Source organism: Syngnathus leptorhynchus, chromosome 8, assembly GCF_054491065.1.
Source record: "Syngnathus leptorhynchus isolate UIUO chromosome 8, UIUO_Slep, whole genome shotgun sequence".
Lineage (NCBI taxonomy): Eukaryota > Metazoa > Chordata > Actinopteri > Syngnathiformes > Syngnathidae > Syngnathus > Syngnathus leptorhynchus.
The window spans coordinates 8952464-8965694 of record NC_141202.1 but is presented as its reverse complement, the minus strand read 5'-3'; the positions used below and the strand labels follow the sequence as shown (position 1 = coordinate 8965694).

Sequence of the window (13231 nt, the reverse complement as noted above, 5' to 3'; positions counted from 1 at the left end):
GGCCACTAATACTTTGAGACGATCTGAGACAAAGAAGAGTTCCATTAACAGCAGATGCTATGATGTACGACAGAAAAAATTGGATAATTCCACATTCATTGTTTTGTTCAGCAGTCATGGAAGAATAAACTGAATAAAAAAAATGTTCGGAGGGCAAAATCAGGCAGACATTTTTAATAAAATCAGTGTTGATTTATGCAATGGCAGGTATAAAGATCACCTTGTAATCTGATTATGTAACTTTTCTTTCGTAGGTGGACAAACCTTTATCAGGTTTAGTGCATGTTTGTTGCCCCAACACAGTAAAATGAAACACAAGATTCTCGGGATACAGTTGATACATTAGATTTAGATTTTTATGGAGAGTACTAAAAATACGTTGAAATGAAAAAGGAATTTTGTACAAGTCTACTTAAAATTCAGATGTATTTTGTTTTCACGCTGAGATGCCGTGGCCATGCTTGTCACGCAGCGTAGCAATTGGCTGTGCTGTAATTTGGAGCTGAATCAAGGATGGTTTAGGCAGCCTGTGACCGATTAGCACGGGCTCTCAGCCATCATTCCTTCTTTTCCATTTCAATTGAGGGGTGTCAGCCAGCATGTGCTTGCTGGCTTACCACAACAATTGTTATGTGTTTGGCCTGCTGTTCCTCACACTGGAAACAAAGTAAAAAAAAAAAAAAAAAAAGAATGGCACAGGAACAAAATAACCAAAGGTTTGAGCCGCACTCCCTGTGTTTGTATTGTTGTCTCTGTCAGTAATTACAGCGTTAACTGGGCACTTTGGACCAAACCAGGAGTACTCTGTGGAGTGAAAGTAAGCAAACATTTGAGGCAAAACAGAGATGTCAGTCATTGTGCATCCAAAAGAGAGAAAAATACATCAGAGAAAAATATATTTGACTTGGGGATTTATTCGATGGGATTGGTATAAATATCAAAGTCAAAGTCTGCTTTGTTGTCAATTTATTCACATGTTAAAGAGATCGAAATTACGTTTCCCACCGTCCCACGGTGACTAGACAAATTACACAACACATACAGCAAATAGCTGTAATTCAGCTTGATGGGGTATTCTGAATGGGATTTGTACATCAAGTATTTTTTATTCCGATCAGGCTTTTTATCAGAATAAATGTGACCTTTTGTCATTTACCATTTGTTGATCAAGGCTATGTAGCTGCATTTTTCATGACCTACATTTTTCATGAACCAATTTATTGACTGTTGTTGTGGATTGTTCCCACTCATGCAGGATTTCCCCATTATTCCTGGTGTCTTTCTCGATTACAAGTCAATTTAATGGCCACTCTGCACTGAGAAATTGCTTTTCATACCGACCCACTTTTTGCCTGTATCATAGTTTCCGTCCGCCCTAAAGAATGACTGTCGTTATTTTCCAGAAGCTTTGTCTAATATTATTATATACGTACATATTTAACCTGCTGAGCAGAGGACCTCCTTACACATTATAGCCTTTACAAGAACTGCTTTAGATTTGCAGCGTTGGGTGCTCTATCAGCTCGTACCTTCTGGAATATGTGAGGTGCAGTACACAGAAATACGCACCACTGTACAGGAGTAAGATGTACACACTAATGCAGGGGCGTAGTACAGTGGTAGTGTAGGACAGGCAAGTAGTGTGTAAGTGTGTGTCAGTGTGTAATTGACTTAAATTGTTTTTAATGTGTTTTCATAGGATGTTAGCAGTTATTTCAGTCGGAGGTCTTCTGGCATTCTTCTCCTTCAGAGGCTGGCTTGGCCCTCTGCCCTGTCTTGAAGCTGTTCCTCACTCTTTCCTTACTCTTTTTTGGTGTGTGTTATGTGCGCGCATAAATGTGCATGTGTATCTGGGGGAGTCATGACCACAGTTTTTAAGTCATCGTAGTTGTTACCAGAAAGTGCGCATTTCTTTTAAGTCCCATTGCGGAAGTGTCCAAAATAGCACAGGGAAATATTTGATTGCTTCAGATCTGTTTTTATTTTATTATAAACTTTACTTTTCTACTTCTAAGTTAGACAATACATACAATGCACATTCATACACACTACATACAATATATCTTACAATATTTATGTTGTTGAAATATGATTCTAATCCATGCAACCAACGTCTATACTATTTTTTTTCAAATGCAAACAGATTTTTTTTCAGTGTACCAAACTCATGTCTGATACAAAGTACTCCATTCTGTTTTTGTTTTTTTGAACAACACAATGACGACAACAACAGGACATTATCATAGCCATATGGCAGTCAAAGGAGATTTTGTAACTCACAATAAGCAGCTCTTGAAAGGCCATTTTTGTCTCTTTCTCAGGGCGTGTATTTCACATACAAGAGTATGAATGTGTTTGGTTGCATGTTGCAGTCGTCTCTTGGAGACTCTTGTCTGCCTATGTGTGTGATTCAATATATAATCCATGGGAAAGTGAGCGTTGTGACCTTAGCCTTTGAGTTGGAGCCAGGTCGTTGACTGCCAACCTTGGTGAGGCTGCATTGTGGGGAGTGCTGGAACTGACGACACGGACTTCATGAAAGCAAACTAAATGCATGGTTTGAGGAATCGATGAAGGGAGGAGCCAAGAACAAACACGTGGACGAGACAAACCACATTATGAATGAACGACTGCGTTGGGAAAGCAGAAGCAGGAAGCATACTGATGTAGAAAGAGACTGATCATAGAGGTAGTAGCATGGCTGGAGCGGCTGTGGCAAGATGAAAATCCATGCTGCTCATTACTTTGGGCGTGTATGGGAATTGCAGTAAGCATGACATTTCGCTTGCGACTTTGAAACAACTCTGGCATCTAATGACATCCCTATAGCACAATGAGTAGTAATGTGCAAGCCACCCGAGCTGCTGCCCCGCCCAACAATCAACATTTGCTTAGTTGTTATATCAGTATCACCACATTGCTGGACATGTTGCATTATTTTATCACCTATATCACTTTAGTGTTTTTGTCCTAATGTGTATTTTGTTAGAGTGGCTTGTTTGCTGGAGTACTACAGCAATTCCAACTGCTGGAAAGAACTTGTTTTTGTGTTTTAACACTTGGACAAGGAATATGATTGTGATTATGATGTCTGACTTCTAAACCTGAATAATATATTTTTATTTACACAACCAACCCTTTACTCTTAGCTTTTTCTAAGGAAGTGTTCTTTGATATATTCTGTTATTCAAATATAAATCCATGTGCATGTCATAAAAACATGCCAGCATGGGGTCTCAAGTTTTTAGATTTGAGTATTTATGGTCCTTTCCTCTGTCTGCATATTGAATTTTCCCCTTTTAAAGCCATCAAACTCGTCAACCTTTGTCCAGGTATTTTCCTATGGCTTCCTCTCCTACTAAAACGATATGATGCCTTAGTTTCTGTGATTCCCTGAAGACAAATAAAAGGCCAAGCTGACTTTTGTGAAATGAGTAAAACTTCCATTTACAACTATAGCTGATTGTCTCCTGAATGCGTTGACACTGCTTTCGAGTTGAAGGCAGTTGCATGCTATTTGGCATTATAGTCTTTGAACAGACCTTCTGTCAGTTGTAAAATTAATGGTTTCTGCTGTTTTCATCACCTAACCCTTAACACTTTGAAATTGTGGCAACCTATAGTGTTTTATTTCAACTACTGGTACTGTAGTACTGTATGTTAAAAGATATTTTAAAGCTTCAAATAGACTGAGAGACAATAAAGAACCATTTTTTTTCTGTTATTTTAACGACTTTAACCTAAAAGCTGTATCATATGCATTTCTTTTGTCCCCCATAATAAGGGTTTGTGTATAAAAGCTTCCTTTTCTTCAGTAATGTCCGTCGTGATCTCGTTCCAGCTCTTGTTCTTGTCAATTGTGCGGCACTATTTGCCTGGCGGACTTACATGCAATCAACACGTCACTCTTCTCCCCAGTGACCGTGTGTCCAGTCACATATCCCGCCCCCCAGCAAAGCACAGCAAGGAACAACAGCGGTCCACAACTTTTTTCCTAGCGAGTGTATTAGATATCACGAAAAATCCATAGCTATGGCGCACCGGAATACAAGCCGCAGGGTTCAAAGCTTGTGCAAAAAGTAGCGGCTTATAGTCTGGAAAATACAGTAGTTGACCCAAAATTGATCAGTTTGCTGTCAAAATTTCATTCTCAGAAGATGGCTCAGTGAAGTTAGGTGTAGGCCTGCATGCCACTTGGTTCCATTCCTGTTCAAAATTGTCCCAAAAGCAATTTTAAATGGAGCCATTTGAAAGAGACAACTTCACTACAGTGTTTTCGTAAGTTGCAAGGAACATGCATAGCATTGGTCTGGACCAGTGGCAAGTGGATGAGATTATAGTACACCACTAGTTTTATCCTGTGACCAATAACTGGTGGAGTCGAGGCATCCTCATGGGGTAATGGCAGGTTATAGAAAAACCCAAATGCCTATGCATGGAAGGCTGAGACCTCTAATGTCCATAGTTGTCCCTTTAACCCTATGCACCAGCCTAAATAACCTCTGAAGTTCATCAAGTTCTATTATATGCACTATACACACACACACATGCGCATACCCACTGAGTTATACAGAGACACACGTTGCGTGAAGCAAGCTGCTGTATGCAGTACATCATCCATAACAGTACATCATTTGTAACATCACTTTTAGATCAACAGTGGCATTTCATGTAGTTTTCCCATCCCCATGTTCACCACACATGTATCATTCAAAGTCACACAGAGTAAAAAACAGACCACACACAAAACAGTGATGACTTTCTTGTGGTATGCAGATAAAGTTATTTGTGTTTTGACGAAAGTCTCCCCTCCCCACCATCCCAGTAGCTATTATGTTGTCTCTCTGAGGTTATTTGCAGACCATTTTCAGGGTGTTAGTTACTGACTAAAATTAGCATTACACTCTTGACCAAATGCTCTTTAAAAACTGTTTGTGAAAAGCTGTGTACATTTCGGTTTTTGTAAAGGTTCCATTATGCATGAATTAACCTTATAACATAACTTGAATTAAACATTATTTATGTTAAACATATTTGATATGATCTTTGCGTTTTAAGACTCATTCTGTGTAGAGAATCTGCAATAATTTGTATTTTGTGTCTTTGTATTGCAGTCGGTGGTGAAAACTGGACGTTTGGTCATTAGTCATGAGGCCCCAATAACTGGAGGGTTTGCTGCTGAAATCAGCTCTTCAGTACAAGTGAGTGTTAAGCTATTTTGAGAGATGAATGTGTCATATAATGTTAGTTTAACCGTATGAAGCACGCACACAATATTTTATAATATAGTTGTCCTGTCCCCTTCACATATAGTGAGTACCCCTCACATTGTATACACACTGCTACGTCAGTCCGAGGTTCTCATTAATTTCTCTGAGGCTTTTGAATTGCCTGGTATTAGTTACACTCCTGGTGCTTTCCATTGCATCTGACTGTAATTTGACCGTGCCGCATTTTGTCCAACCAGCCAGGCTGTGTTCTTGGACGTGGTTTAGAAGTGTTTCCCAACCTTTATTGAGCCAAGGCACATATTTTGTATTCAAAATAAAATCTCTCAGAACACTACCGAACAAACATGCAATAAAAGAACCTTTAGTGAAAGAGAATTTGTTCTGCCTGTTACTATCATAGCTCCTAATCATCGTAGCTAGTTCATACATTATTTGTGATCAGTCATTCAAGATCGATTAAGTAAAAGTGGATAATTTCCAATAGCACACCTGATGATCTCTCACAGCACACTGGCCAGACCAATAGTTTCACTATTATTCTCAGGCTACTGACAAAAAATGTGTTAACCAAGTATGAGGGATTTTTCTTGTGTTTGCCATAAACACATTTTGAATCCAAGCCAGACATTGCAGGCATATGTGAGTGAGAGTCGATGTTGGCCCAATGCTTCAGGCATGATGCCCCGTCGTAAAACTTATTGCCGTACAAGCTTTCCTAATCACTTGAACCACTAAATATTCAACAAAGTTGAGTATGTTACCTTTTCACAGACACAGAAATCACACTCAGGTACTTCTAATTCGTTAATCGTTCCTGTCAGATGTTATACAAAAATGTGCAGTCAGTTTACTCAAAAGTTTCCACCTGTGTCAAGAGTTAGTCTAAGTACGGTCAAAATCTTGATCATGATGTAACTAATGACTGTACATGTGGCATGTAAGCAGATTAGGTAGTTGAATTAAGGGGTAAGTACATTTCTATCTTCTAAAATGTCCGAGATTGTTGTCAGTTTCTATACAGCAGTTTTGCTCCAATGTACATGTACTTTTTCGTAACGTATTTTAGTATGCTCGGAATATTTGCTGTGTGATCACGATCCTGAACCAAGGAGCACAGGGCGTCGTTTCGGAATTTACTATCAGATTCAGAGCAGAAAAAGCAAACGGAAAGCTGTTTCTTCATCCCATATTGTCTTGATATTTTTAGCACTAAACATTCTTAAGCAAAGTGAAAAGATTTGGAAAATTGAGTTACAGTTTTACTCGTATATTTTGGTTACTGTCTGGATCTACCACAGTCTGTTGGAAAGAATCTGTCTAGTTGTGTTCCACTCAAGGACTGAGAGCAAGGAAAGTGATGAAAAGGAGGGTGTGTTCAACCCATTGTCCCAATTCATTGCAGTTCATTTCAAATACAAAAAATGTCAAGTATTTAGCCTTGAACGTCTGTATTCAGATGACGTACCAGTCATAATAGAGATGCGACAGCACTTTAATGTGAGGAAAGACCATTCTGCAGGAGCAGGGATGTGAAGTTTACATGCTCAACGCTTTTTTTCTTAAGACCTATATGACGAAAATGTCACATTATGACAGTTTTGTTGGACAACTACTGAATGTAAGGCTTATGCTACAGATGACAAACTTACCGAACTCATTTATGTTTCAGTTTTTATATATACACCAGTACTAACTGTAGAAGTGCTTCAACCATCGCTTTGTCTAATCTTTTTTACCAAAAATATAGCACATCATTTCTTGATTCAAATTTCAGTGCCAGGGTGTGAGTTTAGAATGAGGGCTTTCAGTGGCTATTCAGTGACCTAATGTATCTCTTAATACTGCCATCACATCACAAAATAATGTTCAAAACAATCCGCAAATCTGTATATCAATGTGTGCATTCACACTTCAGAGCGTGTTCATAAACTGTTACTAAAAACAACTTTGCAGATTCACCAATAGTTATATTCTTTCTCAAGTATTCTCCACCGCATGTATGCACGCGTATCACATTTTAACCACATTTTCTATATGTATTTGTGGAATTAAAGAAGAGCGTTTTATATATTTGAGGATGCTGGTCATTTTAATGACAGGAAGCTCAACTCCACCTTGGACAGATCATCCAATCTCCAAGCAGAAACCAAATGTCCGGGCCAGCCCGCTGCCCCATAGCCCCCAAGGGACTTTGAGTGTCCAATGGCAAGGATAAAGCACAGCATTTTTCCAATAAACTTCCAGTTTTGCACAGTGCAACTACCCACTTTAAAAAGTAGCAGAAGGTCAACATGTCATAAGTAGCTAATTCAAAACGAAAGCTAAAGGTGTTCTAGTGCATATTTTGTCAATATAATGGAAAGACATGTTTAAAATTGTTTTAAATTGTTCCTTAAAACTAATGAACAAACGAATCTGAAGCTACACATAGCTGAACCAATGAGAGAACGATGAACCTCACTCATCACGAGGCTTGCGAAAAGGCATTCCGGAGGATAATATACAATCGGATTGGCTAAATGAAGATCCAGCAATTTCAATGATGCGAGTGTTGCCAACGCCTGCACTGGAGGTTCTGTTGGCGTTGGATAAAATATGTCCAAGGCAGCACATCAAAGCTCAGATCCAATTGAACAAAAAAGATTAACCCACAAAAATCTAGAAGCCAAGATACACACTATGAAAGACAAAAGACTGTAATATTACTCCTTCATAAGTTGTAAATGTAGGTCTGTGCTTTTGATAGTGTTTGGGCCTGCAGAGAGTATATATGTAATGCGTGCGTGCCATCGTGTAGCCTGAAATATAAAAAACAATTCTATGTTGTTGAACTGCTGAATTTGTGGGCTGGTCAGTAAATATATAGTTATACTGTATTACAGCATATAATAGCCACAGGCTCAATACATTCTGTGTATGAGTATGGGGTGTCCACTGAAGGAGCTCGTGCTTTTCTGGCTCTGAAAGCATCCCGAGTTGCAGACATTTGGAAAGATTTTGCAAGGAAAAATTTGGAAATCAAGATGTGTCGTGCTAACAGATGACAAAGAACAATGAACTTGTTAAAAATACAATGAAGTAGAACTTGTAAAATTACATTGTTGTCAAAGCCATCCCAGCAAAATGCAAAGCATTTGTAGAGAAGCTCCAAATAAAAATATACCCGGTTGTACTTTATCATCCCAGCCTCTTAACAACATGCTTTATTTTTTTATGTTTACATGCATAATTATGTGGACCATTTTTATCCAGTATTCATGGTGTTCTTGTTTTATTTTCTTTTTTTAGGAGGAGTGTTTCCTTAATTTGGAGGCTCCCATTGCTAGGGTGTGTGGTTATGACACTCCCTTCCCTCATATTTTTGAACCATTCTACATCCCAGACAAGTGGAAGTGCTTTGAAGCAATCAAGAAGATGATCAACTTCTAAAGTAGATTATGGTAAGGAAGAATCAGATGCTATCACAAAAAAGAATTATCCCTACATCTCTGGAATTATTTATACAGGGTCCGGCAAAATGATCTGACACATTTTTGGGTTTAAAAAAAACAAAATAAAGAAACAAAAAGGTATATATATTTTTGAAATATATGTACTTTCAATGAAATGAAAGGGTTTTTTTTTTTCCAACAAAAAAAAAGCCATTTTGTTTCATTTGGTTTTAAAAATGAAATCAGTAAAATGGGAGCTGTTATTGTCCACACACTGTCAAAGGCATTCATGAAAGTTGTCTATAACTCGGCGGATCATTTCATGGGGAATGGCAGCAATTTTTTTCTCTTTTGTTTCAATGCTGATCCACTGGCTCTAAAGTTAGATTTGGTTTGGCATGTTTAAAACAAAACAAGTAAATAAAATTGGAGGTTTTGATGATGACCACATTCTCTTCATTTCAGCCTCTCAACAGTACTATTTTTCTGATATCTGTAGCCCTTCATGAAAGCAGGCTGATCTTATGTGTTTAATCAAAATAAAACCTTTGCGAACAACAATGACCGAACCAGTAAATAAATCAGTTTTGAAAAGTCAGAAAGGTCGGTGAGTACCATATTTTCCATATTTTGAAAGTCAACTACCTAGAAAACCTTGTGGCCTAACGTTTTCAGTTTTATTTTGCAATTGATGGGTGCTGTGTTTTTTCTTTGACAATGCCTTGCGTGTCTACATGTTCAAAATAAAATTCATAGTGAGATACTTTTTATAAGCACACTGTGCTTGGATCCTTACCTAAATTTAGAGCATTTTTGCACAGCACACATGCCACTGCTCCAAAGTTGATCATAAACATTGGTTGTGTATGTTTGTGTATGGAGGGCTGTCTTTATTCATTATTATATGAATTATCCTTAATCATTTAAAACAGCAATATTTTTTTTAATTTGACTGTGTTTCTGCCGTTAAATAACGACATTCAAAATCATTGCAATGGGCTGCAAAACTTTAATCAAATGAATTTCCCTATTTAGGCAATACTAAGTCTGATGTTAACTGTTCTTGTATTCACATTAGCAGCTTTTAGCTTCACATAAGTGTTTATGGAGCACTGTTATGTTTGTTGGCTGAGCTTGAATGCGCGAGCCAGTACGTTCACCATGTGTTTAAAATGTGTTCCTTTCAGCAGAGAGCAGACGGCTCGTTCTGTCAGAATTCAGTGCATAGGTTCAAAACACCGACGTCTCTCACATAAGGCATGTCTGTGTGATTTTGACATGTGTGTGGCGTGTCCAATGTAGCTTTGTTAACGTTAAAACATATTTGCTATTCTTCTTCAGCACACCGCCAGCAATATCAGTGATCCAGATTATTAATTCCATATCGTTTTTACCGCAATTCATGGTCATTCAAATCCACTGCTAATGCTCAGCAGACGTACGTGACTCTGGAGGCTACGCTATTGCCTGATTGCTTCCAGGAGGGCTCAATAACCCTGCAAACTGGAGTGCTTTGAATCATTCTCCCTTTTTACTCTTCATTTTGAGTTATAGTCACTGGCAAGTTGGACTGAGGTCACCTCAGCCATTAATAACATTCTCAATCAAATCCAACAGACGTCAGCGCTCATCCCCGCTGTTCGCCATCTCGCTCCAGCAAGACTTTTCCGCCTCATCTGTCATCATGGCCAAGTGATTCACTTCAACTATCTCAACCACTCTTGTTCCAGAGCCAGCTCCTGAAAGCCCTAAACGGCCAGCTCCCCATTTTCCTCCTTCAGTGGTGAGCGGCCAAGAAAAGACACTTTGTTGACCATCCAGTAAGGAAGCTGTGTCCAGATGACTTCGTGTCCCTGTGTGCCCTCACAACTAATAACTTTACATGACGTCTGGATTCGAAAACTTTATTCTATAATGTCCTTGATGGCAACTATGAGGACGATATGATCCATGATTGTATTTTACTATATTTGAGTTGGTCTTCTGTAATAAAATGGCATTCTATCATTTAATTCCTGCAAACTTGTCACTGCTTTCAACCCCTACCCCAAGTCCTGCTCCACACATTAGGGATCTAGAAGAAAAATAAATCAATGAACACATTTGAGTGGTACAATCGTCTTTTTATTTGCTGTGTGCACACTTTTGGGCTGGCAGACTGTAGTGATGGAGTTCACCACAGTGTCAAGAAAATTTGGAACATAATTTATCTTACCACATCCTCACGATGAGATAATTATAGAATATCCGCAATGTGTTTAACAACTAGATGAGTTTATTTATTGCTTTGGATTATGTTTTATTTTTCTTTAGTCAGTCTCTCCCAAAAGTAAAACATTGGTTGTCAACGTGTGTTGACTGTAACACATAATTCATTATAACATTCACTTTGACGTTATCGGTCCTTAAAAGTAATTTACCAATTTCCCAGTTATTAATGGTGAGTCATGAGAAATCTTTATTAATCCATAAAAAAAACTGTCTATCCTCACAATCATAACAGCAAAAGAACTTTTCAATCAACTGTCCTTGCAAGCCATTATGGTGTACTAACAGATAATACCAGAATGCTAGAACTTGATGTCTAAACTACAAAGCATCCATCAATAGTTATAGAGGACTGGTGTCTTCCTAACTACTGCCCAACCTTAGGATGGCATTGTAGAATGCAAAAATAGGAAGCTTCTTTCTCATGGAGCCCAGCTCATTGGGACATTTCAGCGTCTGTTTGCATATTCACATAGTGACACAGCCTGCTGTAAACATGAATTTGAGGTGTTGCAATGTCTGGTGGAACACAGACGTTTTGGACAACCAGCGGTTTTTTTCATGGTTTGGCCAGGGTTGGGAATTATACTCAGGAGCAACATATGTGTGAAATTTTAGTATTGACCCAAAGTCGATGCACAATTTGTCTTTGCGGGCTTAATATAATTATAATGCGGGCCAAATTTGGCCCACGAGCCAGAGTTTGACACAAATGGTATAGAATATCATATTCCTGTTACATACTTCCATTATTCCCGCCTTGCAGATTGAAAATCAAAGGCGTGATATTAGAGCCATTATTTATTCACAGTGGTTTTGTGAAAGGCTCAGAGCACAATTGTAAGAAATTCCATTTTATCAGGTGCAGACTTATTACATGACAAATAATGATATTAATTTGTTGATGTTAATTTGTTTGTCATAGTATTTTGATTATCTGTACATTTTTGTGTCAGATTTCCCATCTGTTGCTTTTATATGGCTGCCTGTGTTGCTTTGTAAATATGATGTCCTGCTGGGTTTACAGTATTGCTGACTTGTGGTTACATTTATGCAGCCTGTGGGAAGAAATAAGCAGCCTCCTAATGAACCATTACCCATGATTAGCGGGGGGCCAAGAAGACGATGGCCCCATGCCTTGAAGTTGCAACCTTTTATTTGCGCCTCAACTGGTGAGCTCGACATGTCAGTAAAGTTGAGAGAAAGGTGTGCGTGACTTCAAAGTGGGACTAATACATTTAAAAGTGATGTTTTCCCTCTTGCATGGGGTGGCGAGTGGGACGTTGAACTACTGTATCTCCAAAGGATGTTGTAAAATATTAAAGGAGAACAGCAATTTGGTAAAATCATAATATGGCTTTGTACAGCTGAGAAGTTGAGAAGAGTATATTCTTAAGAAATGTTTTCTGTGATAGCTTGACTTAAAATTTTGCAGCAAATGATGTCTAGCATGGCCTTAAACAATATTCAAAATTGTTGAGTGGAACTGTGCAATTAGACAACTGCAAATTGCAGTCTGAACTGTCCTTTTCCCTGGAGTAATACGCTTTGCTGCAGATAAACATAAAATTATTCATGGACCAATTACTACTCTCTCAAACTGAATGTCAGTCATGGGATTTCTGCCATTGTGGGAATCATGGTTCAAGGCATCGACAGAATGTGGGCAAAAGAACGAAAAAAAAAAAAAGAAAAACATCTCCCTCAAGTGTGGAGGGAGCTGTAGAGGTTCGAGGAACATCCCCCCAGGACCTTTCATTGTGTGCCACCAACAGTTTGTTCATCCGCGGAGAAAAATATACATATTATTGACCACTGAGTGTGCAGACCATGTTTGTGTTGAAATATGCAGGAACATCCGCTTAATGAATTATCAACTCATAAGAAGTTCAACTTTAACAACAGAACACTTTTACTACTTTGCATTATGTACCCCATTGGCCACTAGGCTTAGGCACATAAACTAAAATAAGAAATTCCAGGGAAGTATTATAATTCACATTTTTAGAGGTTAGATTACAATTGTATAGGTACGTGTAAATGTGTGATTCAAGACTGCTGAGCTGTCGTGAAATGACTCTAATGTGTATACTGACAATAGATGTCTTGACGTTCATTTTTTTCAATTCTTACACTTTTCAGATAATATTCTCAGGAGGTTCCTGTAATAAAATGAGATCAACATTAGAGATATGAACTCATCTGTCATTTTGGTCAGAGTGAAAGCGGGTCCTTTGACCATAGTGGTGATTCGGCCCCTCCTTTAGGGCGGGCTGGCAAAGATGACCCTTGCATGGAAGG

The 13231-nt window shown here is 38.5% G+C and overlaps 1 protein-coding gene across 2 annotated transcripts in view; it reads left to right on the top strand.

The window, feature by feature from the left end:
- bckdhb (branched chain keto acid dehydrogenase E1 subunit beta) overlaps nucleotides 1-10765 on the top strand; it is a 31470-nt gene extending 20705 nt beyond the window's left edge. Inside the window, exons 9-11 of one of the 2 annotated variants that reach the window (XM_085918890.1) lie at nucleotides 5115-5201; nucleotides 8520-8671; nucleotides 10393-10765. In XM_085918890.1, the coding sequence (XP_085775016.1) occupies nucleotides 5115-5201; nucleotides 8520-8660 (228 nt within the window). In that variant the 3' untranslated portion in view covers nucleotides 8661-8671; nucleotides 10393-10765. Of the gene's footprint in view, nucleotides 1-5114; nucleotides 5202-8519; nucleotides 8672-10279 lie in introns of both variants that reach the window. The other variant, XM_085918889.1, reaches the window with a different exon arrangement.
- The last annotated feature ends 2466 nt before the right edge of the window (nucleotides 10766-13231 follow it).